Source organism: Uloborus diversus, chromosome 4, assembly GCF_026930045.1.
Source record: "Uloborus diversus isolate 005 chromosome 4, Udiv.v.3.1, whole genome shotgun sequence".
NCBI classification, from domain to species: Eukaryota; Metazoa; Arthropoda; class Arachnida; order Araneae; family Uloboridae; genus Uloborus; species Uloborus diversus.
The window spans coordinates 112816047-112839549 of record NC_072734.1 but is presented as its reverse complement, the minus strand read 5'-3'; the positions used below and the strand labels follow the sequence as shown (position 1 = coordinate 112839549).

At 35.1% G+C, this 23503-nt stretch overlaps 1 protein-coding gene across 1 annotated transcript in view; it reads right to left on the bottom strand.

Annotated features, from left to right (window-relative positions):
* The window catches only part of LOC129220768 (uncharacterized), a 36362-nt gene that overhangs the window by 11695 nt on the left and 1164 nt on the right, over positions 1-23503 (bottom strand). Inside the window, exons 4-6 of the mRNA XM_054855197.1 lie at positions 20577-20782; positions 18395-18580; positions 8138-8410 (exon numbers count right to left, since the gene is read on the bottom strand). Coding sequence (XP_054711172.1) covers positions 8138-8410; positions 18395-18580; positions 20577-20782 — 665 coding nt within the window. The remainder of the gene's footprint in view (positions 1-8137; positions 8411-18394; positions 18581-20576; positions 20783-23503) is intronic.

The window sequence follows — 23503 nt, the reverse complement described above, 5'->3', positions numbered from 1 at the left end:
GTATGAATTATTTTTTTCAGTTTTCATAGTGCCCGTCAACACATTCCATATTTTATCAGTCTATTAAATTGAAAATTCTTTAAAATATTTAAAATATTTTCTTCCAATCTGAAAAAGTTTTTACGAATCAATTTTTTACTAAACTGTGCAGTGTGCAATGCTGTCAACTAATACCTACTAGTTCTTTTCCGGAGTTGTAAACGCAAATCTAACGTGTACCAAGTTTCCCAGCTTAAAAGCCTCTTGTACATAGCAAAACGGCCGTTTTGTGCACTTGAAAAGTCACTTTCAAACTTGTGATCTTTAGCAATATTTTGCTCTTTAGGATTCTCTAGGGCTAAATTAGAAACCCTTATATCTGCTGTTCTAATTAACAACTTGAGAAAACTGGAACAAGCTCATTCTGATGCAGAAAAGAAAAGCTATTTCGAATGATACAGGATGTTAAGGGGGTGTGAAAAAAATTTTCATCCCTTCAATGGGCAATTTATGTGCTTAAAAAGTTAATTACAAAAACTAATTCGAAATTAAAAAAAAGAAAACAGTTGCAAACCCCTGAGGCTCGAAGTAATTTCAAACAAAATTTCAAGCCTGAGGCTGTAGGTGCTCTTGGGTCTGCTGAACGCAAGCCCGCCACAGAGTGAAAGTCAAATTTCTTTGACGTTACTTTTTTTTTTCATACACAAAGATATGTTTATGAAAAATAGCGTGACAAGTGGGAGGGGGTATGGTGAAGTATTATACTTTGTGACAAAGGGACAAGGGAGGGGGGAGGTCAAAAGTGTGAAACGATTTACAGACAGCCCCTTTGTGTAATACATTCCTGGTCGTCGGTCATGAAAGGCACCACTCTTGCAGGTGCCATGCATCAAGCATGGCCAGGCCCGGACTGGCCTGCCGGGCAACCGGCCGCATGGCCGATGCGCCCCTACGCCAGAAAAGAAATTTTTTTTAAATAAATCCCTTGCAAAAAAAAAAAAAAAAAAATCCTTTTTTTCTTTAACTGACGATTTTTTTACCCTCTAACCTTCTATTCCAAATTCCTTTGTGCAACAGTTTTGCGGTAAGACTTTTAGCTAATTACTGAGTCTTACCGCCCTATTACCTGTTGGAATTATTTTGTCTTTTCAAAAGGATCAAAATCCCTGGTATTAACAATTTTAATAGTAATAAAATTTGCCTCCACTTTTTTCCTAAATGAAAATTGTATACCTTGTTTTGTTTCTGTAACAGTGTATTAGGACTGCACTTTTTCCATCGCAATTTTAAGTATCAATTTTCTTGCTATCGTACACCTCCGATTTCATGCACACAGTTTAGGAGCATCTAGAGAGATGGCTTATCTTTATTTGGCAGAAAGCAACATCCTGTTGCGCTCTTTTGCTTTCTAAAAGGACCTGCGGATTTTTTTTTTCCTAAGACAAACACCCCGTACCTGTAATAGCTAATTTTTAAACGCCAGTTGTGCCCTTTTGTCATTTTAAAGCGTTCTGCTGCTATGCTGTACCCCCCTCCTTTTTTTCAGGTCTTTAAAAGAAGTTTTTGAAGGGCCACTTTTTGTAATCGTGAATTTTAAAATTACTTAAAAAGACATTTTAAGACTTAAAAAAAACAAAAACATTTTTTGAGAAGAGAACCCTTTAAACCGGGTTGTAGAGTCGGAGTCGAACTGATTTTGGGGTAAAGGAGTCGGAGTCGTTAGAAAACATGCCGACTCCAGGCTTCTTATTATCTTTAATTTTCACTGAATTTCTTTGTATTTTTAAAAAACCTAACTATTTAATTGGTTCCATTCAATGTATAAAGGCCGATTAATAGGAAAATAACTACCATTGGCAACCAGCTGACTACGGAACTTTCTGTAATCGCTACCTACGCCGTCCTCTAGTTTGCTTGTTTTATAACCTTCTTTAACTAAAAGCAACTGTCAGCAAATCAATGTTGTTGCCTAACTTTTCTAAGTAATTACTTTCAAATAAAAGTAATAATATATTTTTTACTTCAATCTCAGTTATAAAATAGTAAAAGGAATTGAGCAAGTAGACTCGGGTGGAAACCAGCTTACATGTACCCGGCCTCTCCCCGCAATGTAGTGCCCTATTTTTGTTGAAATTTCATAATTCAAATATCATTTAAAATTTATTCGCCAAAATTTTCAGAATTGAAGCATTTATATACTTTAAAAACTCTGGCAGTAACTTGTGGTGTCACCCGTAGCGGGCCGTCTTCTCTCAAGAATGTTTTTTTTTTGACTTAGCAAGAAAGCTTTTTTTTTTTTTTCTCAAGTTACAGCTTTCAAAAATTTAAAGCACACGATTGGATCAATATCTATTTGTTAAACATTAAAAGGAGAGCAAATTAATCCTCTTCAGTGTTTTTTTAAAAAAAAGGAATTTTTTAAGTAATCTCACTTTTAAAGTCGCAACTATTGGGAAATTTGATTTTGAAATTGAATTTCTAACATTGTAAGCAACCTAGGTTTACAATAAAATACAACGCGAAAACTTCATAAAAAGACATTAATATTTTAATCTTTGTTTAGGAGTATTTTTCCCTTTCCATGAGGGGAAAAATAAAAATAAATGAATAAATAAAGACATTTAAAAGTCGGAGGTGGAGTCGGACGTTTCAAAATCCAGGTGTCGGAGTCGGAGTTGGCTCCGCAGCCCTACTTTAAACCCATAAAGGCAACAACAAACATCCCGTATAGTTTCTAAGCGCCCCGTTGCGTTTTTAGATGCTCCCTTAAGTCTTTTTAATTTACATTATCGCGACACCACAAAAGATTCTTTTTTCCAGGACTGCGGAGTCGGAGTTGGATTGATTTTGGAGTAAAGGAGTCGGAATCGGGAGTCAAAGGTTTAAAGTTTCAAGAGTTGGAGTCGGAGTAGAAGTCGCTCATTTTCCAAGTAGTCATTTTCCAAATGATTTTCAAAGTAGGAGTCGGTCTCCTTTTGGGGTAAAGGAGTCGGAGTCGAAGGCTGTAAAATTTCCAGAATCGGAATCGGAGCCGGTTATTTTTTTTTCTGACTCAGCAACCCTGCATTTTTCCTTGAAAAACTCTCCCCCAACTCCCCCTGCCCCTCCGTTTTTAGGTCTTCAATGACATTTTTTTAAACACTGTTGTATGCTACAAGTTTGTTGAAGGGTCCGTTTTTGCGACTTTGAATTTGGAAAAGAATTAAATTGACGTTTTGAGACAATAAAAAAAAAATTTTCAGAGAAGAGAGGGTTTTTTTACTTACACTTAACGACAAGCATCCGGTATCTCCATACCTGTAATCGCTAATTTTTAAGCACCCTCTTGCGTTTTTAGTTGCGCCTTTAAGTCTATTTAACCCTTATTTAATTCACGTTATCGCGACAAAAATGTCTTTCATCTTTAGAATCCGCCCCCTTCCCCCCCAGGTCGGAATCAATAAATTGTGGGTCCCCCTGTAAAAAATCTTCAGGACCCATAGCCGGCCCCCCACTAGATTGTACCCCCCCCCACCCAAAAAAAACACTATTTTTTAAACGAGTGATTGTTATCACTTTTTAACTGCTTCAATATTTCTACCTTTTTATGAGTTCATTTCTTTAAATGTTTTTATTTAATTGTTATTATTATTAATATTTTAAGGTTTTGGTCTCTCGGGCAGCGGGCCCCGCCCCCCGTACTGCGGGGTCTGCGGGTACGTATTTCCGGGCCTGCTCCCCCTTTTTACTTCCAATTACGAAGTAAAGGAAGTATTATATTCGCGAAAAAATTTTCACTCAAAAACCGGCCTTAATTTCCATAAAGGGAAAGCCTGCCTCACTTTCCCGATACATTCCTTCTCAGGTCAATCCCCTCAATTCCCTCATAGGTCAATAAAAAAAAAAAAAAAAAAAAAAAAAAAAAAAAAAGAAGAATATCAAGCAAAACATTATTTTAAATAAAAGGTAAAGGATGGCATTTTGCATTTTGTACCACAGGAAAAGAACAACACACAGCAAAGTAAAATGAAATTAAAAAAAAAAAAGATAGCAAGCAAAACATTTTTTTTTAAAGGTAAAGTATATGGCACTTTGTACCACAGACAAAGAAAACAACACACAGTAAAATGAAATGAAATTTAAAAAAAAGAAAAGAAAAGAAAAAAAAAAGGCCTTGTTTTTTTCGCTATCGACAGAAAAATCATGGGTCGAAGTAGTGATTTCAAAAATTTTAGGACACAATTTTGGTAGAATTTCAGGAAATTTTTAGGAAAACAAATATCAATTTTTTTTTTAAACTTAAATGCAATTTGTAAGCTTGATTTTTGTAGCGAATGATAAAACGTTTCAAATTCAATCTTGGAAACTATAATAGAATGTGTTCAATTTTATAACACAGTGACCAGTATTAAGTAAAAATATATACTACATACCAGTAGGATAAATGTATGTCCTATTGCTTATTTACTTGCCTTTTTGTTGTTGAAAAGATATCCTTAATAAAACGGGATTAAAAGTAGGGTGCAAGTCCAAAATTTATGATGTCTAAACTTTTAGCAGATAATTTTATACTTTTTGATACCTCAGAAACATAAAAATATCCTTATAAATTACAGATAAATCATTTAATGATGCAAATAAATAATTGTTTTTTACAGTAACTAAAACTAAGAAAATATTTTTATCTTAGAATGAATTTGGAACAGAGGCTTTGGATGCTTTATCATAACCAATTTGTTTTCAGTAGAAGACAAAGAACACGGAATTTAAAATACCGAAATAGGAAGATTGGGTGCCGTCAATTGGGCGCCGGGCACTTTGGGACGCCGGGAACATTGGGCGCCGGGTATATTGGGTGCCGGGAACATTGGGCGCCGGGTATATTGGGTGCCGGGAACATTGGGCGCTGAGCATTTTGGGCACCGGGAACATTGTGCGCATGTTTATATTAAGGCTCTCATTTTGTTTTATATATTTTTTGCAGAAGAGGAATGACTGCAAGAGTTACTAATTATAGACAAAACAAACAGCGTGATATTGAGCATATGTTTTGGTTAATTGCACATCACTCCCTTCCAGGAAAAAAGCAGCAGCAGCATAGGTTTTTCTCCTTCTTTTTTAGAAAAAAAAAGGTCTAAGGGTGAACAAAGGCATATATATATCATCCTGATAAGTTTCAATTTTAAGTTGAATTTCATTTTTCTGCGCAAGTAGGGAATAAAATATGAAAATTTTAGGAATTTTAAGACATCTCAAAATTCTAGGAATTTTAGGGCAAAACTTGAAATTTTATGATTTTTAGGACTATTCCTAGCCCTGAAAAATTGTTAGGACTACAAAACCGAACCCAGACCTGAAATAGCTTAGAGATTCGTCAAGTCTGCTCTGCACTCGGTCCTGCATCTCCCTAATACATACTACTTAGCACTATTCCCAAGAACGCGGCACTCCCACTCCCCCTCCCCACCCGAAAACACGTGATAAAAATTTTAATGCCCCTCTCGTAGGAACACTTATGCAAAAAGCTTTATAATTAGTTATCAGCAATGACACGAAAATATTTTATCCCTCGCACCCCCTTACCCCCCCCCCTCGTTTTATGAATCTACTCTACAATGGGTTAATGATTCCAGATACATCGTGCGCCCCTCTGAAGTTCCAAGGTCTGCGCCCCTTTGAGTGATCCAGTCCGGCCCTGAGCATGGCACCTGAAAAACCTACCATTTTTTTCACCACGTGACAGCGTTAAAAAGCGTGGAGTTGGAAGGGTTAGAAGTGTTCTACACTGGACAGTTAGATCCTAGAGTTTCCTAGAGAATGCGTTAGATCTGGAAATGGCGAGGAACCTATACGCCAACCCCTTTTAGAAACAAACTACAGCAACATCGGACGGCTTCTTACATACAACCAACAAATGTGAAAATTCAGTTTAAAAATCTACAAGGAACTTTCGCTTTCTTACCTGTTTCATGTCTTCTGCGCAAGTTTCGTACCTTCTCCACTGACTGGTATCTGTCACGCAATCTTTTCTTCCGAGAGATTGGTTTTGTAAACTGCATGAACCATTTTAAATCGTGCGGTAGGCTTCTTTTATTTCCTTGGCTGCATCCGGGAGTTTTAAAAGCTCTTAGATCTGGCGATCGCTTTCTCACATTGTCTGCTGTTTCATTGCAAAACATATGTTACATAGTGCAAGCAATTATTTTGATGATATAAAATGTAATGGGTTAGTTCAAATTAACATTAAAATATTTGTACTACTGTAAAGCTTCATAGTAAAGTTATGAAAAATGTTAAGAAAAATAATACAAAGACTATTTTAAGAACTTGGTTCGCACTAAAAGGAATGAAATAAAATAATTATGTAACTTCTTGATTACAACACTCAAAAATAGCAGTTGCCCTTAATGTCTTCATATTTATGTTAATTCTAAAGCATCAATGAAGTTTGAATTAAAATTTGAGAGAAGAAGACATGTTGGCGATATAGTAAAAGATATTCGAACAAAGCTGGGCACACCGCCTTATATATGATGACTGACATTCACTATCATGGCTGCTAACAATTTCTCCTTGTTGGCACAGCAAGCATTTCTTTGAATCACTGGATCCACGATGTTTAAAGATCATGAGCAGGGGCGCCGAGAGGTCACGTCAGCCTAGTAAGAAACTATGGGGCCTGGCTAGGAATTAGTGCTGTGTAAGTTTTACAAGTTTTATGGGGGAGGGGCACCCGGTGACCAGACGGACAAGGGGCCCGCCTCCGTCTTGGCCCCGGACGGCACTGATCATTAGATCAGATTGTGTTACTGCCTTAAAATCAGTGTTTGAAACTTCGATTTCTTCCTATTGATTTCTTACAGAGTTATTAACAATTAATTTTTTTAAGCAAGTTAAAGCTATTTCACTAATTCTGGAAAGCGTCCCTATGTTAACCCAAGCTGTTTAAGGCGCAATGAAACTAGTTAGTTAGTCGGTAGAATTGTATTTAGGAGGGCCCAGATTACTGCACGGACACCCGGGGCCTGTGCCTTTTGCATAGTATTTCTAAAAGGCAGGAAATTTTTCTATGACATACTTGAGACTTATTTTTGGAAAACTTTACTTTTTAAATGATCGAATTATAAATTGGGTATGTATGTTATGGTTATTATGTGACTAATTCGGTTAGTCTTAGTAATAACTGTTCTTAATTGTGTCCCGTTTCAGTTTTTCTCCCCCGTTCCCGTCTTGCAAACCGGGCCTGTAAGAACATGAAATAGGTTTATACGAGCAATTTTATATTCGCGATCAGCTGTGCCATAACCGAGTCATAAGGACAACTTCAAACCTTAATCCAATTGTAGACTCTTGTTTTAAATCACAAAGCTATTGTAAATATAAATAGATTGTAAAATGTTAATTTTGTAAATATCTATGCTTCTTCGCTGGGACTATGGGAAGAGCAGGCTGGAGCACGAAGTGTAGGCATCTCCTCGTGGAGTGTTCTGGGTTGTTAATGCATTTAATTATAATTTCATAACCAAAGGAGCGGATAGTTCTCATTTAATGCGAAAATATAAAACTGAGCTATAAGAGAGAAAAAATAACAATGTACAAAAAAGCTAAAGAAAGTAGAAATTTGGTTCATTTCACGAAAATTTACGACTTGTGCGCGAGCTAACACCAGTAAAGGAAAGCAAATGATTTCAAAGAATATGAAAAGAGCATTAAAAGGGAGCATTTTTTAAATAGTATCAGGATACAAATTTTAAGTATTTTGTAGTTTAACTTAAAATTATGAGGATTAACCTTTTTCTTTTCACCTTTTTTTTTTCTCCTAAGCTTTGAAGCTCATGTGCGATCTAGAGACAAAAATATTTACTTTTCAAATTAGTTTTTCCATATTTCGGATGGCAAAGAATAATTTTTTTTTTAGCTATTAAAAGTCACTTATGGAAAAGATCCTTTTTTCAGTCCACCCTATTGCACATGTAATTCGTTGCACAGTTAATCGTTGCACATGTATTTCTTTATCTAAAATTGCATCGCAACCTACAGTGAGCAATTTCTGCTCGCCTGAGTCTGGACTGATAGAGCTACTATTTATTTCAAATAGTTTTTTTTTTTTTTTTTAACTTTTCTATCATTAATCACAGTACATTGAATAGCACGCTACGTTCTTATAAGTGTGTTTTACCAATTTTCTCAATGCTGAATTTTCTTTTTGCAATGGCTACATTTCTGGAGGAATAGATGACGGCCATCAAGATTCCTGCATGTGCCCTTTTCAATTCTTTGATGACAACGGATCTGCCTGAAGGACTGATTCTAAAATTGCTCGGCAGAGGCAAGTATTGGCCATCGGGCTGCTTGATGGTCCAATCGAACGTCAATTTCCCTCTCTCGGGTAATGAAATGAAGTTTTCGAGGTTGATGTTCAGTTGTCCACTTGAGTAGACATTACCCATATCTGAAAGCATAGAAATTATAACAAAACCATGTAGGGTAACGACACCGGTAACAGACAAGGGTCCAGTAACAGACAGTCGTAAGTTTGGATTTAAATAATAAGAATTTTAGGCGGGTAAAACAGATGTTTCTGTGGGGCCTAAGAACACTGTTTTCAGAGTGAATTTTATGAGCCAGCTGGTATAGGCAGTGGTGGAAGGTTATGAACAGCTACCACGAGGTCTGCCGGTGTTTCATGTTCATTTGAATTAAATAAGGTTTTAGAACTAAAAATAAAGAGCTTTTGCACATTTTGAAGAGAAAAGGGGAATTCTGTCCCCATCCTTTCCTCATCCTATCTGTCACTGGATATCATCAGAATTGCCGGTGTCTGTTACTGGGGGTCAGACCATTTTAGAAATTGAACAAATAAAAATGGAATTAACTGTTTCAGACGATCCAGAAACAGCTAAACGTTAATGCATTTAGATTTTTAAAACGATTTTCCCTCATGCAACTACATTTCATTCAAAATGCTCAGAAAATTGAGTTAACCTGACCAGGAAACATCACGAGTTCAGTAATCATGAAAAAAGTTAAAAATGGTCGCATTCGAAAGAGTATCTTTAGAAAAAAATTTGACCCAAATATTGTGTGCCCTCGTCCTTTTGTTTTTGAGATATGGGGGGTCAAAGTCTGTTGAAATCTTACGAAAATTCGCCAAATTTAAAGACTTGGCAAGAAATGGAAAATACCACGTGATTTCATCGCCTGCGTCTAGCAAGACTCTCATTTCCATTTCTGGTCATCTGCAAAGCGCGTAAACGATGTTTCGAATTAACCCTTTACTTGTGTGGGTAAAATTAAAAAGTAACTATGAAGCCTGTGAAATGGAAACTAGAGAGCTTTATCCAGAGGAGCTACAACTTTATAACGATATTGAACGTAGGATTTAACTTTGTAATCGTGATAATAATGCATTTCAGAATTTAAGTGCATTTCAAGTGTGTTTTACTTAACTAATTTAAGTTTGTACTCTTGTAATGAAATGTGTTGTAAGTAATTAATAATTATGTACGAGAATCAATATGAATTAGTAAAAAAAAAACATGCTTATTAAAGCTTATATATTGAAAATAAAATGGATAGTTTTTGATGTTGAAAGAACATGATCATGGATTGTAGTATCCCAGCTCTTATTTATTTTTTCAAAAGTTATTATCATTCATGAAGTTTTATTGTCTGACCACTGCTAGCGAAAATATTTAATTCAAAATCGAAAAAATAATAATTAAAAAAAAGAAAACAACGGATAGTAAGTGTCAAAAATTTGCACAGCAAAACTAACGATGTCGGAAATTAATTCATAACAGATTCTTATCAAAAATTTTATAGTCGACGTTCATTACAAGAACCCCTGTAGTTCGAAAAAGTCTGTCACTGCAACTGAAAGTCGCTATAACGTAAATGCACATCATATTGCATGTTATTTAGTCATTTTGAAAAATACTGAAGTCACTTTTACCAATTATGTTTCACGTTAAAAGGGAATTCAAATACGAGCAAAATAAAAATTAATACAGTTTTTTTTTTATTTGACTTGTTAGAGGGTTTACACATAACTTGAAAACGATACACATAACGAAAAACACACTGGAAATAATTGACAGAAATCGTTTTTTTTTTTAATTTGAGAACATGGTTTGAAATCTTTAAAAATGTCGTTTTCTTCGTATTTAGATACTGTTGAAGACTTCAGATTTACGACTTTTCAAAAAAAAAAAAAAAAAAAGACTTTAAAGTGTGTTTACCGTTTCTCTACGGTTATCATATTTTTTTCAAAACAGTTTCATCATCGAATAAACTCTTTCAGTGGAAATATTTCACCCGCAGAATCATAAAAGTTTTAAACATCAGTTTTTTAACAGACAGTCTTAAGAATAACAAAAAATTCCATTGTTTTTACAATAAAATAAAACAAATATTTCGGGCTGTGGCGTTTTCCCCTATACAGCTGCACGTTAATATCCCGGAACACAAGCCCCTAAAAATTTCAATGCCGCAGTCTGTGCCACGACACCCCGCGCCATGGTAGTCACCCCGAGTAAAGAATTAATGCGATATTTCTCACGCGCTTTGGTGGTGACCAAATATGGAAGTGAAATGTCTTGTCAGATGCAGATGTTGAATTCGCGCCGTACCTTCCATTTCTGAACAAAACTCGCTAAATTTGGCGACTTTACTAAAAATTTCGGCAATTTTTAAGACATCATATTTCGATAACGTGGTCACGAGGGCACGTAGTTTCAGTGCCATAAACATGTTTTCCAATGCTCTTTCGAATGCCACCAATTTGGAATTTTTTTGAATTTCCTTGATCGTGATGTTTCCTGGTTAGTATTATTTCTGGGAATAGATATCTTACTGTTGCTCTGTGAGACGACGATATTCCCACCATTGAAGACATTTGAAATAGTGTAAACATACGTTACATGAATTATTTTAAATTCTGTGATTATAATGTTAGCTTTTTTTTTTTTTTCTTCTTTCTTCAAATATGAGTAAAATGGTACTTATGCGTAAACTCTCTAGGATTCTTAAAAGTACATCAGTTAATTATGTTCTTGTTATTAACAGGCATAGGTAGGGTAATGATGTGTGAAAACACTTACATATCATATATTATCTTTTACATAGTTTTTAAAATGATATGAGTGCATTATATGACTCTCATTCATGCAGATTAGAATATTATTCGAAAGCAAATTTGGGTACATTACTTTGAATTAAAAACACATTTTGCCCCATTATCGTTATTTTAAGCTACAGAGGTAATAAAAAGCACTTTCATGTACATATTTGTATAAAATTTTGAAAGATTTTTGGATCACTATTCCCAAATTTGAGTAATTTTTGAAAGCACTTTTAAAATTTTTCAAAAATAATCCTGAACATTTGAGTAACGGCACCAGTAACAGACATGCTTAAGATATCGCTCTCACCAGGAAACATCACGATCAAGGAAATTCAAAAAAATTCCAAATTGGTGGCATTCGAAAGAGCATTGGAAAACATGTTTATGGCACTGAAACTACGTGCCCTCGTGACCACGTTATCGAAATATGATGTCTTAAAAATTGCCGAAATTTTTAGTAAAGTCGCCAAATTTAGCGAGTTTTGTTCAGAAATGGAAGGTACGGCGCGAATTCAACATCTGCATCTGACAAGACATTTCACTTCCATATTTGGTCACCACCAAAGCGCGCGAGAAATATCGCATTAATTCTTTACTCGGGGTGACTACCATGGCGCGGGGTGTCGTGGCACAGATTGCGGCATTGAAATTTTTAGGGGCTTGTGTTCCGGGATATTAACGTGCAACTGTATAGGGGAAAGCGCCACAGCCCGAAATATTTGTTTTATTTTATTGTAAAAACAATGGAATTTTTTGTTATTCTTAAGACTGTCTGTTAAAAAACTGATGTTTAAAACTTTTATGCTTCTGCGGGTGAAATATTTCCACTGAAAGAGTTTATTCGATGATGAAACTGTTTTGAAAAAAATATGATAACCGTAGAGAAACGGTAAACACACTTTAAAGTCTTTTTTTTTTTTGAAAAGTCGTAAATCTGAAGTCTTCAACAGTATCTAAATACGAAGAAAACGACATTTTTAAACATGCAATATGATGTGCATTTACGTTATAGCGACTTTCAGTTGCAGTGACAGACTTTTCGAACTACAGGGGTTGTTGTAATGAGCGTCGACTATAAAATTTTTGATAAGAATCTGTTATGAAGTAATTTCCGACATCGTTAGTTTTGCTGCGCAAATTTTTGACATTTACTATCCGTTGTTTTCTTTTTTTTAATTATTATTTTTTTCGATTTTAAATTAAACATTTTCGCTAGCAGTGGTCAGACAATAAAACTTCATGAATGATAATAACTTTTGAAAAAATAAATAAGAGCTGGGATACTACAATCCATGATCATGTTCTTTCAACATCAAAAACTATCCATTTTATTTTCAATATATAAGCTATAATAAACATGTTTTTTTAAATTATTCATATTAATTCTCGTACATAATTATTAATTACTTACAACACATTTCATTACAAGAGTACAAACTTAAATTAGTTAAGTAAAACACACTTGAAATGCACTTAAATTCTGAAATGCATTATTATCACGATTACAAAGTTAAATCCTACGTTCAATCTTACTACTATTATATATGCGAAAGTTTGTCTGTATGGATGCATGGATGTATGGATGGATGTTTGATACTCTTTCACGCAAAAACTACTGAACGGATTTTTATGAAACTTTACAATAATATAGCTTATGCATCAGAATAACACATAGGGTAGTTCTCGTCCCGTTATGGGGGGCAAAACCCCCTTAGGGGGGCAATAAAGTACAATTTTCGTATAAATTCTCTAATATAGGGATGAAAAAATACTTGCACATATTTACATTATATGTCCATCGAAAGCTCTGATTTTTCTGCTGAAGATGGCACCTGTTCGAAATTTCTAAATAGAATAAAAAACGAGTTATGAGCTTTTTAGTTCCATGTTCGAAGGCTTTCCTCAACTCAATACAGTATTTGGTGTATCATCTCAACTCCCTGTCGATAGCGGCAATTGTTGTATTGTTGGCTATCTTTGCTTTTCGTGACTGTTCAAGGCTTTTCTCAAGTCAAATCTTGAAGTAAGATTTTTGCACAAGATTGGCAAATAATACATGATTTGGCTGATCATTTTCCATTTAAACGGAGCTTTAATGTAATTAATGGTTTTTATTAATATTTATGTTGATTGAACACTTACTCATTATCTAATCAATCAGCAGATCGCCAAAATTTTTGCAGAAAGATTTCCGTAGCTGATGCATTTGGCAGTTTTTTTCAACGTCGCTGTTTTTGAAGCCGAAAACTACGTTATAATGTTTCTCAGCTTTCACCATGTAAACAAAATATCGCCAATCAAAGAATCTTTAAAAAACTTCTTTTACTGTGTTAAATAATCCAGCAACTAAATTAGGCAAATCCATAAACAGCACAAAAAATTCCATTAATTTTCCTTTTTGCACAATGTCAAACAATCGCCAAATTTTACTACTTATTTTGGAAACATTTCGGATGAAACTCTTTAGCGCCATTTTATGGTGACCAAAAGTATCTCAGCACCTGGCGATAATATCTCAACGAAAATTAATATCATATCGTTCTACAAAGTAAGGAAAGAAGGGGGGAGCATCATCGAAGGTATCCCAAAAACGATTCAAGCAAATTCGGTAAAATCGCACCAAAAGCCCACAATGATTGAAATTTCCCAAAATAACTAAAGCAAGTATAAGGGGATTACGAGCGCGGCTATATATTTTTTAAAACTGCGTACTTCAATAGCTATACAGAGAAGGTTTTAGACTCCATGTTAAAAAAAAAGTATCAAGATTTTTTTAAACACGAGAAGATTAATTTCATGTTTTGGAAATTTGTATATGCTTAAATATAGTGCTTTCGTTTCTAAATCAATAGTAATTTGTTCTTTATACTTATTGCTATTTTAGTTTTATGGGTAAGGAAGAAACTCGATTTTTAATCACGTCAAAAAGATGTGTTTTAAATTCTTTCACTTAAAACAGAAAACAAAAGCAAGTAACGATTTTTTCTCATAATTATTACTGACCCAGGCAACGCCGGGTATTTTTGCTAGTTTCGTTATAAATTTGTAGCTTCTCCGGATAAAGCTCACTAGTTTCCATTTCACAGGCTTCATAGTTACTTTTTAATTTTACCCACACAAGTAAAGGGTTAATTCGAAACATCGTTTACGCGCTTTGCAGATGACCAGAAATGGAAATGAGAGTCTTGCTAGACGCAGGCGATGAAATCACGTGGTATTTTCCATTTCTTGCCAAGTCTTTAAATTTGGCGAATTTTCGTAAGATTTCAACAGACTTTGACCCCCCATATCTCAAAAACAAAAGGACGAGGGCACACAATATTTGGGTCAAATTTTTTTCTAAAGATACTCTTTCGAATGCGACCATTTTTAACTTTTTTCATGATTACTGAAATCGTGATGTTTCCTGGTTAGGAGTTGCATCCTTATCTTTATACATAAAGGTCTAAGCTCTGTCCGGATGTCCGGGGTAAACGTCAAAACTACTGGACGGATTTCAACCATTTTTTCACCATAGATAGCTACATAATCGGAGAACAACTTAGGCGGTAGAATTACGGTAACCGGGTTGCGGCGATAAATATTTCATTCTAGCAACCCGCTACCTTACCTTGGCGACGGAGCAATTTTGGTAACCCTACACCAAAGCTGATTTGCTATTCGTTTGGCCAATCAGCCATTTCAGAATTCATCTTGACAAAATATTGTGATTTATTTGTCAATTAATATTTCTTTTTTTTTAATTCCATAGAATATAATTTTAAATTTTCTCAAAGGTGATTTTTTTTCTGAAAATTGGCAACATATTGTGTTTTTTCAAATTTCATATCTTCGAAACATTTTATGAAATTTTACATCGAAAAATTTTTGTCACTTTTAACTCTTTTAAGTTATAGATTTTAAAATTAGTTATTCATACCTTTTGGATACGTTTTTGGAATGTGTTCGCAGTATGTTATTTCCTTTATGTTTTATTGTTCTATCTTGTATTTAAAATTTATTAATTATCGTAATCACTTATTCAGTAAGTTAGTATTATAATTTTAGTTATGATAACGTTCTCTGAATGGATATTTTGATGTGATTTAATTTATTTAGTAGATCGTTTTAAGTCTTAATTAAACAGTAGGTTTTTTTAATGGATTTTTCTCGGATTATTTCTGACTAATGTCGCGTTCTATCCAACTTTAACTGTTGTTAAATTTCGGTAAAAATTTATGTTTCATTTTAATGTTCCTTAGGAAATTAAGCATGTTGATAGGAAGTTTAACACCATATACGTAATGAACCTTTTCGTTCACATACATCATGATATTTTATTTCTTTTCCTACAGAAAAAAAATGAGTTCAATATTACTGCAATGGGAACGTAAAGAGCAGTATCGGAAAATTTTTACTTAAAATTTTTTTTCGCATTTTCGTCATGGGTTGTACAGCTTTTTTGTACAAGCTTCCTTACTTGCTTTCCACTGAAAAAACAAAAAGGTCAAATTCCATCATTTCGCTATTGTTAGTATCGAATTCCCAAAACACGTTTCTTTTTATGTCTCAAATATTCATCTCCGTAGATACTGCGCTTTATCTTCCCACGTTTAAGTTAACATCTTGAAAAAAAGTTACCTCTCATTTGTCTTTTCTGCAAACTTTATTTCAAAGTAAGAAAAATAATATAATACTATAAAGAAAAAAATAGGCTTAATCATTTGTTTCTTTCCATATTTTGCGATATTTTAAAAGGGAGAAAAGAATTTTAATGCTTTTTTTTTCTTTACAGTTGCAATCAGATAAAGAAAAAGGTTAATAATCAGTTGTAGTTACCAAGGTGATAGTTTGAGTAATCCGAAGCTCCGCCCCTTGTATTTGGGTCAACTCTTATTTGATGATTTCTTTTGTTTACATTGTAGTACTTTATTTACATTGAGTCGTAGGTGCCAAATTTGGCAGTTTTTGAAAAAATACGCCAACGCGACCCGGTTACCGTAATTCTACCACTTAGGCTATAATTTGTTCCTTAAAAACTTAGATTTCAAAAGTTATGGTGGAAAAATTCGTTGCCTAACAACAGGAATGTTAAAAGTAATCACAATGTAAAATTTGAATCAAGGCCTCTGGAGCAAGCATGACATTTATTCTTAGGAGTTGCATCCTTATCTTTATACATAAAGGTCTAAGCTCTGTCCGGATGTCCGGGGTAAACGTCAAAACTACTAGACGGATTTCAACCATTTTTTCACCATAGATAGCTACATAATCGGGGAACAACTTAGGCTATAATTTGTTCCTTAAAAACTTAGATTTCAAAAGTTATGGTGGAAAACAGCAAATTTCATGTAATTTCCCCATTGAATGATTGAATATAAAATCCATTGTTGGGTAAATTCGTTGCCTAACAACAGGAATGTTAAAAGTAATTACAATGTAAAATTTGAATCAAGGCCTCTCTGGAGCAAGCATGACATTTATTGCTTTCTTAGGAGTTGCATCCTTATCTTTATACATAAAGGTCTAAGCTCTGTCCGGATGTCCGGGGTAAACGTCAAAACTACTGGACGGATTTCAACCATTTTTTCACCATAGATAGCTGCATCACCATATATAGAGTAAAGAAATATACATAGAGAGGCCCCGTCTATGGTAAGAAGGAGATGAAATTGAAGCCGGAATTGTGGGGTACAGTGGTGCAATGATTAGCGGGGTTATGATAACGTGATCACTTCGCGAGTATAGTTTTCACCAATCTCGCAAAGAGACCGTATAAAGTAGCTGGCGGATTGGTTTGAATTTTAATTCATGTATTAATGCAATTTCAAAAACGTGCTCCATAAACTTGCAACAATATTTAAGTTTAAATTAACAACCAATTGAGATTCAGTAATGGAATGTTTGGAATCAAGATGTATCATAAAATGCTTAGCAAGAAGCTAAGGATCTTTGGATATAGCGGTCAGGCTTCAATTTCTTAGTATAGCAGGGCCTCTCTATGTAACTTCTTTACTCTATGTGATTAAACATAAAACCCTTTTTTACAAAAATTCGTTGCCTAACAACAGCAATATTAAAAGTAATTGTAATGAAAATTTTGAATCAAGGCTTCTCCGGAGCAAACATGAGTTTAAAGTCATTTAAACATTTGGAAACTCTACGTTTCGCACCCTGAGGGTAGGAGAGCTTTAGTTCAGAGTTAAAGCTTATAGTAGAGAGCTTTTTTTTCTTCTTCTGTGTGCGTGTGTGTACTATTTAATTAAATGAAGCGCACGGTTTTTTTAGTGATCTTTGTTTTTGTTAGTTCATATTTTGTAAATTCTTCAAAATTTTAATATGCTTAAATTCGTGCTTTCGCTTCTAAATGAATATTCGTTGGTTCTTTACACTTATTGCTATTTTACTTTTATGGGTAAGGAAGAAGCTCGATTTTTAATCACGTCAAAGCGGTGTGTTTTGAGTTCTTTGAGTTAAAACAGAAAACGAAAGAAAGTAGCGATTGTTTCTTACAATTATTACTGACCCAGGCAACGCCGGGTACATTTGCTAGTACTATCATAAAGATGTGTCGATTTCTTTTTCCAAGAACTGTCTATTAGATCAGAGGTTCCCAAACTTCAGAACTCCGCGGACCCTCTCCGGAAAAATTACGAACGTCGCCCCCTGCCACCTCGGCGAGCGAAAAAAAGAAAAAAAAAAAGATTTGACACAGTTAATTTTTTATTTATTTATTTTTTTTCAAATATATTTTTCAGAGCTCTTTTCTGGTTTTCATTTCTTACATTATTATTTTGAGCAATGGAAGTAAAATTCTGTTTGAAATTCAATTAGGAATAAAAATGTTATTACCAAATTTCTGCAACAAGTTTACTAATAAATATGAACTTTTGAAGTTAGGGAACAAAACACTGTTAGCCTATATTCAGTAAATTACCGCCCATTAGCCAGGGCTAAAGCAGAAATACGTGAAATACACCGCCAGCTCAGTCATTTCCAGCCGAGGACTGAGCTGGCGGTGTATTTCAGTGTTAGCTTAGTTTAAGTGCGTTAAGTTACGCACACAAAATTAATTAATGTGTAGTATGTTGAGTTCCGAGAAGGGAGGGGAGGAGCTGCTGCGCCCTGCATGTACTTAAACAAGAACTTTTTGATTCCGTATAACTGTGCTTTCTTTTTGAATTAAAATACTGTTACTGGCCCCTCAATCTCAATTTTATTTAACGTTTTAGCTGGATGGCATCGCGGACCCCTGGCATGCACTCACGGCCACCGGGGGTCCGCGGACCACAGTTTGGGAAACTCTGTATTAGATCTTCCAGTTGTACTTACCTATAGCAGGTATGTCGATGTGAAACTTGAGTTCTTTCTTTTTCTGAAAGAGCTTCCTGCCATCTTTCCTCTCTACCTCAAAAACTTTTGCAGCAATTGCATTTGGATCCACGTCATAGTTTGTCACTGGATCAATCCGTAGCTCTCGACCATTCGCACCCCATATCATATTCCACGGGAGTCTTCCTTTTACATTCAAAAACAAAAACGTTGAGTTAAAAATTGGTTTGAAAAACGCGAGCAACAGCGGCAAAATCCCGTCTCTCAGGGTTTGCACTTGTGCATTTAGCGCAAGACGAAATACTGGAAGTAGTACGTAACCGCGGAATCTGAATGACGGGAGAGTTTGTTGCTGTTTACTCATTGTTAGCTCATCACAGAATGGGGTCGTTTCCAAAATTTTAAAAGCATTTTTTTTTTAAAGCATGCTTAAAAACATAGGATCTGATCATTTTTTAAATAATTTGTTTAAGTTTAATATTTTTAAAAAATTACTTGAATCGGCGCGCTTTCAATGTTTATGTTTCTGTCCGATGACATCGCAAATGATGAAATGCCATTCTCTGTTGCCATTTACAGAGCAAAATATTTAATTCGCATCTTTACTCACGTGTATTGGCAACGATACGGTTGATAGCAAGCGTAGAGCGCAATTTTAATTCGTTTCTCGATTATCATAACGTGGAATCGCGGTAGAAAGATGTGGCAAAGTGCATCATTTGTGACGTCATCAAGACCACGCCTTGTTTCAAAAATCGGACTTTTTAAAAATTAATTAAAAAATAACTGTTGGAGAAATGAAAGTATTTTCTGGGTCCATGTTTTTTTTTTTTTTTGCTTATTCTATCAATTTCAGTGACAAAAAGTACTACTTTTGACTGAAGGAAACAACCCCATTGGGAACAAGCTTAATTACAAAGCAGGTTTTAAAATCAGTACACCCAAACCAGTTTTTATGCTGTCTTTTTATGTGCGATTTTTTTTTTTTGGGGGGGGGGGGGTGCGATTTTTTTTTCTTATTTATTTATTTATTTATTTATTTATTTGTGCAGTACATTAAAACTTCAATCAGATTGGGATCCAATTGACGAAATTATTTTTAAAACGAGTGCGAGGTAGTATCTTCAAGTGACGACATAGGCACCATGATGGGAAGTCACTGTGAGCTCCCAAAAATTTCCTTATCGGAAAATTTTATTCAAATACTCGGCAAAAATTATCACCACTTTTCGCTTAAAGTCTACAATTTTGTAAGTTTTCGAGTTATTTTCCATATGGGACTTTTTTTATGCGGTCCCTATCCACTGCATATTTTTTTTGAGCAATCACGATTGCTTTTTGTTCTCATTTGACCATTTTTGGTGTCCGTGCCTTTTTCAACTTGAACCAGAAGCCTATGCAGCACCACCGCCCACCGTCCTCTGCTGGCGGCGCGGCGCGGCTGCTCCGGTTTTGAGCTACCCGCTTCTCCTGGTAGGAGGCGTCCATGTCCTACACACACGCACGTTTACACACATACACACACATGACTTCACACACATACCCTCACACACGCCTACGTGCATACACACAGGTCCACGCACACACAGAACTATGCACACGTAACCGCCCAGGAGGAGAGGCAGGCTTGGGGAGGGGGGGGGACAGGAGCCGTTTCTAGAAACAATAACTCCAATGAGTAGGGTCCTGTCTCAGTTCGTGATAGCGAAAAACATAATTTGAATTCAAAATTTCAGAATTCAAATTTTTTTTTTTTTTTTAACTGTGTTGCGAGAACAACTTTTTAAAGCTACTCACAAATAGACAAACAGATACACACTTTTAAAACTTGTTGCCCTTTCCTTTTTGTGAGGGGGGGGGGGGTACAAATTGGCTTCGGAAATGATCCCTGATAATTTAAATAAGGAATAAAACCTAATTTAAACGGAATTAGAGTCCTTTATTCAAATATTAAAGAATTTTTAGAATAGGAAAAGATCCGTTTAAGATCCGCCAAAAAAGTAATGGATACAGATCTTTATTTTCCCCCTCGGATATCTATGGATACGGATATCCGGAACATCACTAGTACGGAAAGGAATCCCCCCCCCCCCCACCATTCTCTGTCTTTAGGAAATTAATGCATTGAGATTATGTGGGTGTGGTTTTTATATTTTCATAGTTTCTACAGCTATCGTCTTACCAGGTTGAATTTCCAGGGCAATTCTTTTATTTTTGCTTCTTTTGTAGTAAATCTTATGCCACCGGACAACGAATGCGTCTGCTCCTTTCGCGCTTGTGATGTTTACTGTCAAAGTAAGAGTATCCCCTATTTCTCGAACAAACCAACATTCACCTTTTTCCATTTGATCACAGCGTGAGCCATATACGATGTCCGTATCATCGTCTCTGAAAAGAAAATTTCGTGATTTTTCTGTTTAAGAAAATGAGAGAATGTTTGTCAGAATCTATAGCTGAATTTGACTCTTAGAATGGTGGATCAACACTAATATCGACAGAGATAAAATTTGTTTGCAATTTTTTGCTCTCTTTATTGGTTCCATATACACTGATACTGATTTCTTGGTAGCAATAGGAAGAAAAGGTTGAGGAGGAAGGAGGTTCAGATTGGGGTTCCCTTCCGAAATCTTTTTTGAAAGTGAAATCATTTTTTGGGTGTCTTTGGAAAGGAAAGGGGGTTCGCCCCTGGGAAGTTTTTTGAAATTGAAAATTTAAAAGTGTAATTTTATCTTTTTGGAGACGTTGGGTAAGCAGAGGCGAGAGGTAGCGTTATTCTTCGGAAAATTTTCGAAATCGAAATCTTGAAGGCGCTATTCCAGGCTATCTTTGAGATTAACATTAGGGAAAGGGTGTCAGTTTGGGTATTCTCCACCGAAAGTTTTTCGTAATTTAAGTCTTAAAAGGCATTTTCGAAATTTAGAAAGGCGTTTCAAGGAATAATATTGATAACAAGAAAAGGTTCAGGATTCATGTACTATTCTCCGAAGAGTTTTTGATATGGTAGCTTTAAAAACGAAATTTTAATCTTTCGACGCTAGAGAAGAGGAGGATACTGTCCTTTGGAAAATCTTCGAAATTGAAGGACTACTATTGCATTTTTAGGCCATCTTTGATGATGTTTGGTGAGGCGAGACGGTTTGAGAGCTCTTTTTGGGAAATTTTCCAACACTGTTAGCAACAACAAATGCATAATGAGCAGAAATCAAGGCATGAGAGAAGAAAAAACGCTTTGAAGGAGTTATTTTTTAGAAAAAGAAAATAACTGTTAAAGAGATACACATGTAGAAAAAAGACTTTAAACCTAGTTTGCTTTTTTTTCTATTTGGGGAGGTTAATAAGCTTTCAAGTGGGGCTTAGCTCCCTTAAACCATCTTTTAACTCTGCCCATGGGTCCTAGTTATTTCTGATTATGAAACAAATGACTCACTGATTAAGCAACGCGTAGCCAAGTTAGTTCGATTGGCAAGGTGCCGGTAACAAGTTAAAATGAGTTGCCTCCGAGAATCGTACTAAAGCCACGCTTACACGGAACATTTAAAGTTTTTTCTTGGAGGGGGGAGGGGGAGTGACACCAGAAATTACCGCCCTGGGTGACATCCGTGTGCATGTATAATTTTCTTTGAATTCAGATTATTTGTTTTTAAAATTGTCATTTCATTCCGTAGCATGAATAAAATTATAAAACGCTCGTTTAAGAACAGTGCACAATATGAAACCTATCCTTTGGAAAATTATAGTTTAAAAAACTGAAGGAAAAAAAACACTTTTGTAGCAATATTAACTAAAAAGTGAAAAATAGTTTGAGGATTTTGGGTATGATAAAATAATTTACCAAACGATTGACTTTAATGTAAAAAAAAAAAACCAAAAAACCCGTGGATTGTTGTTTATTTATATTTTTGCATAGGACTATAAGCAGAAGAAATTTAAGATAATTGATATGAAGCACCCCACGCTTTTTTTTACATTAAAGTTAATTGAAATAATTTGTGTCAAGCATTTAAGGTTCAAGTTTATATTAAGTAAATTATGCTAAGTGTTCTGCTTGTAACGCTTTGTTCAAGCAAAACCGCGTTGATAAAAACGGGGTAAAGCAATAAAATAAATGCTACATAGTTATTGAGTAGAGTTTTGCGTTTGTGAACTCGTTAGAGGCGTTCTATCACTGGGTTGTTGTACCATTTTTTAATTGAACCCCCTCAAAACCTGAAGCAGTCCAGTTTTTTTCCCTTTCTGTAACAACTACATACACATACCAATAAAAATACTTTTACTGTCATATACCAAATGCTACAGTTTTTAAAGTGATGTTACTAATTTATGAAACTGAAATTGTGTGTAAGCGTTCACTTACTGGTGAGACTATCCTACACTATTATATTATTAATAAGAAAACAATAGTAATGTTTCTATAAAGCGTACTCATCTGTCGGATTACTTCTAGACATAACGTTGCTGATATCTTTTTTCGATTTCGCATCCATTTCGAATTTATCTTCATAATCTTCACCACTAAAACGTTGCTCTTTAAATGAAGACTGCTGAATATTTCTCAATGAAGCATCCCTAAAGGTTGGAAAGTTCTTGGGTATCAAACCTCTGCTATAGAATACTGGTACTTCCTTAGCTGGATTTTCACCACGCCTTTTCTTCTTTGTATTCACATCACTTCCAATAACTGCTGTGTCAGAAGTATCAAAATCCATTATGACTGTTGTCAAGCTTTCTACACCACGAGGAATATTTTCATTATCTACCTTCAAAAACTCCAACGTAGAATACTTTATTTGGTTCACGGGTTCAGGTAATCTGTTTTCATAAACGAGATCATTGTCAAGGTATCCATAAATTTCTCTAGAATGTCGTGTAACTGGGATTTCGGCGGACTCAGAATTAATAACTCCAGTGGCAACATACTCCGTACCACTTCTTAACTTTAAGTCCGTAGAAATTTTTGCTATATGCGTTGTTAATTCTTCAATCCTTTCAATGCTTTTTATATTACTTATAGGTAAAGCAGTACTTAAAAGTGTGGCATTGCTGAAAAAAACTTTGGACTCTTGAATATTTCTAACCTTGATATTAGCCTTGGACACATCATTTTCGTTC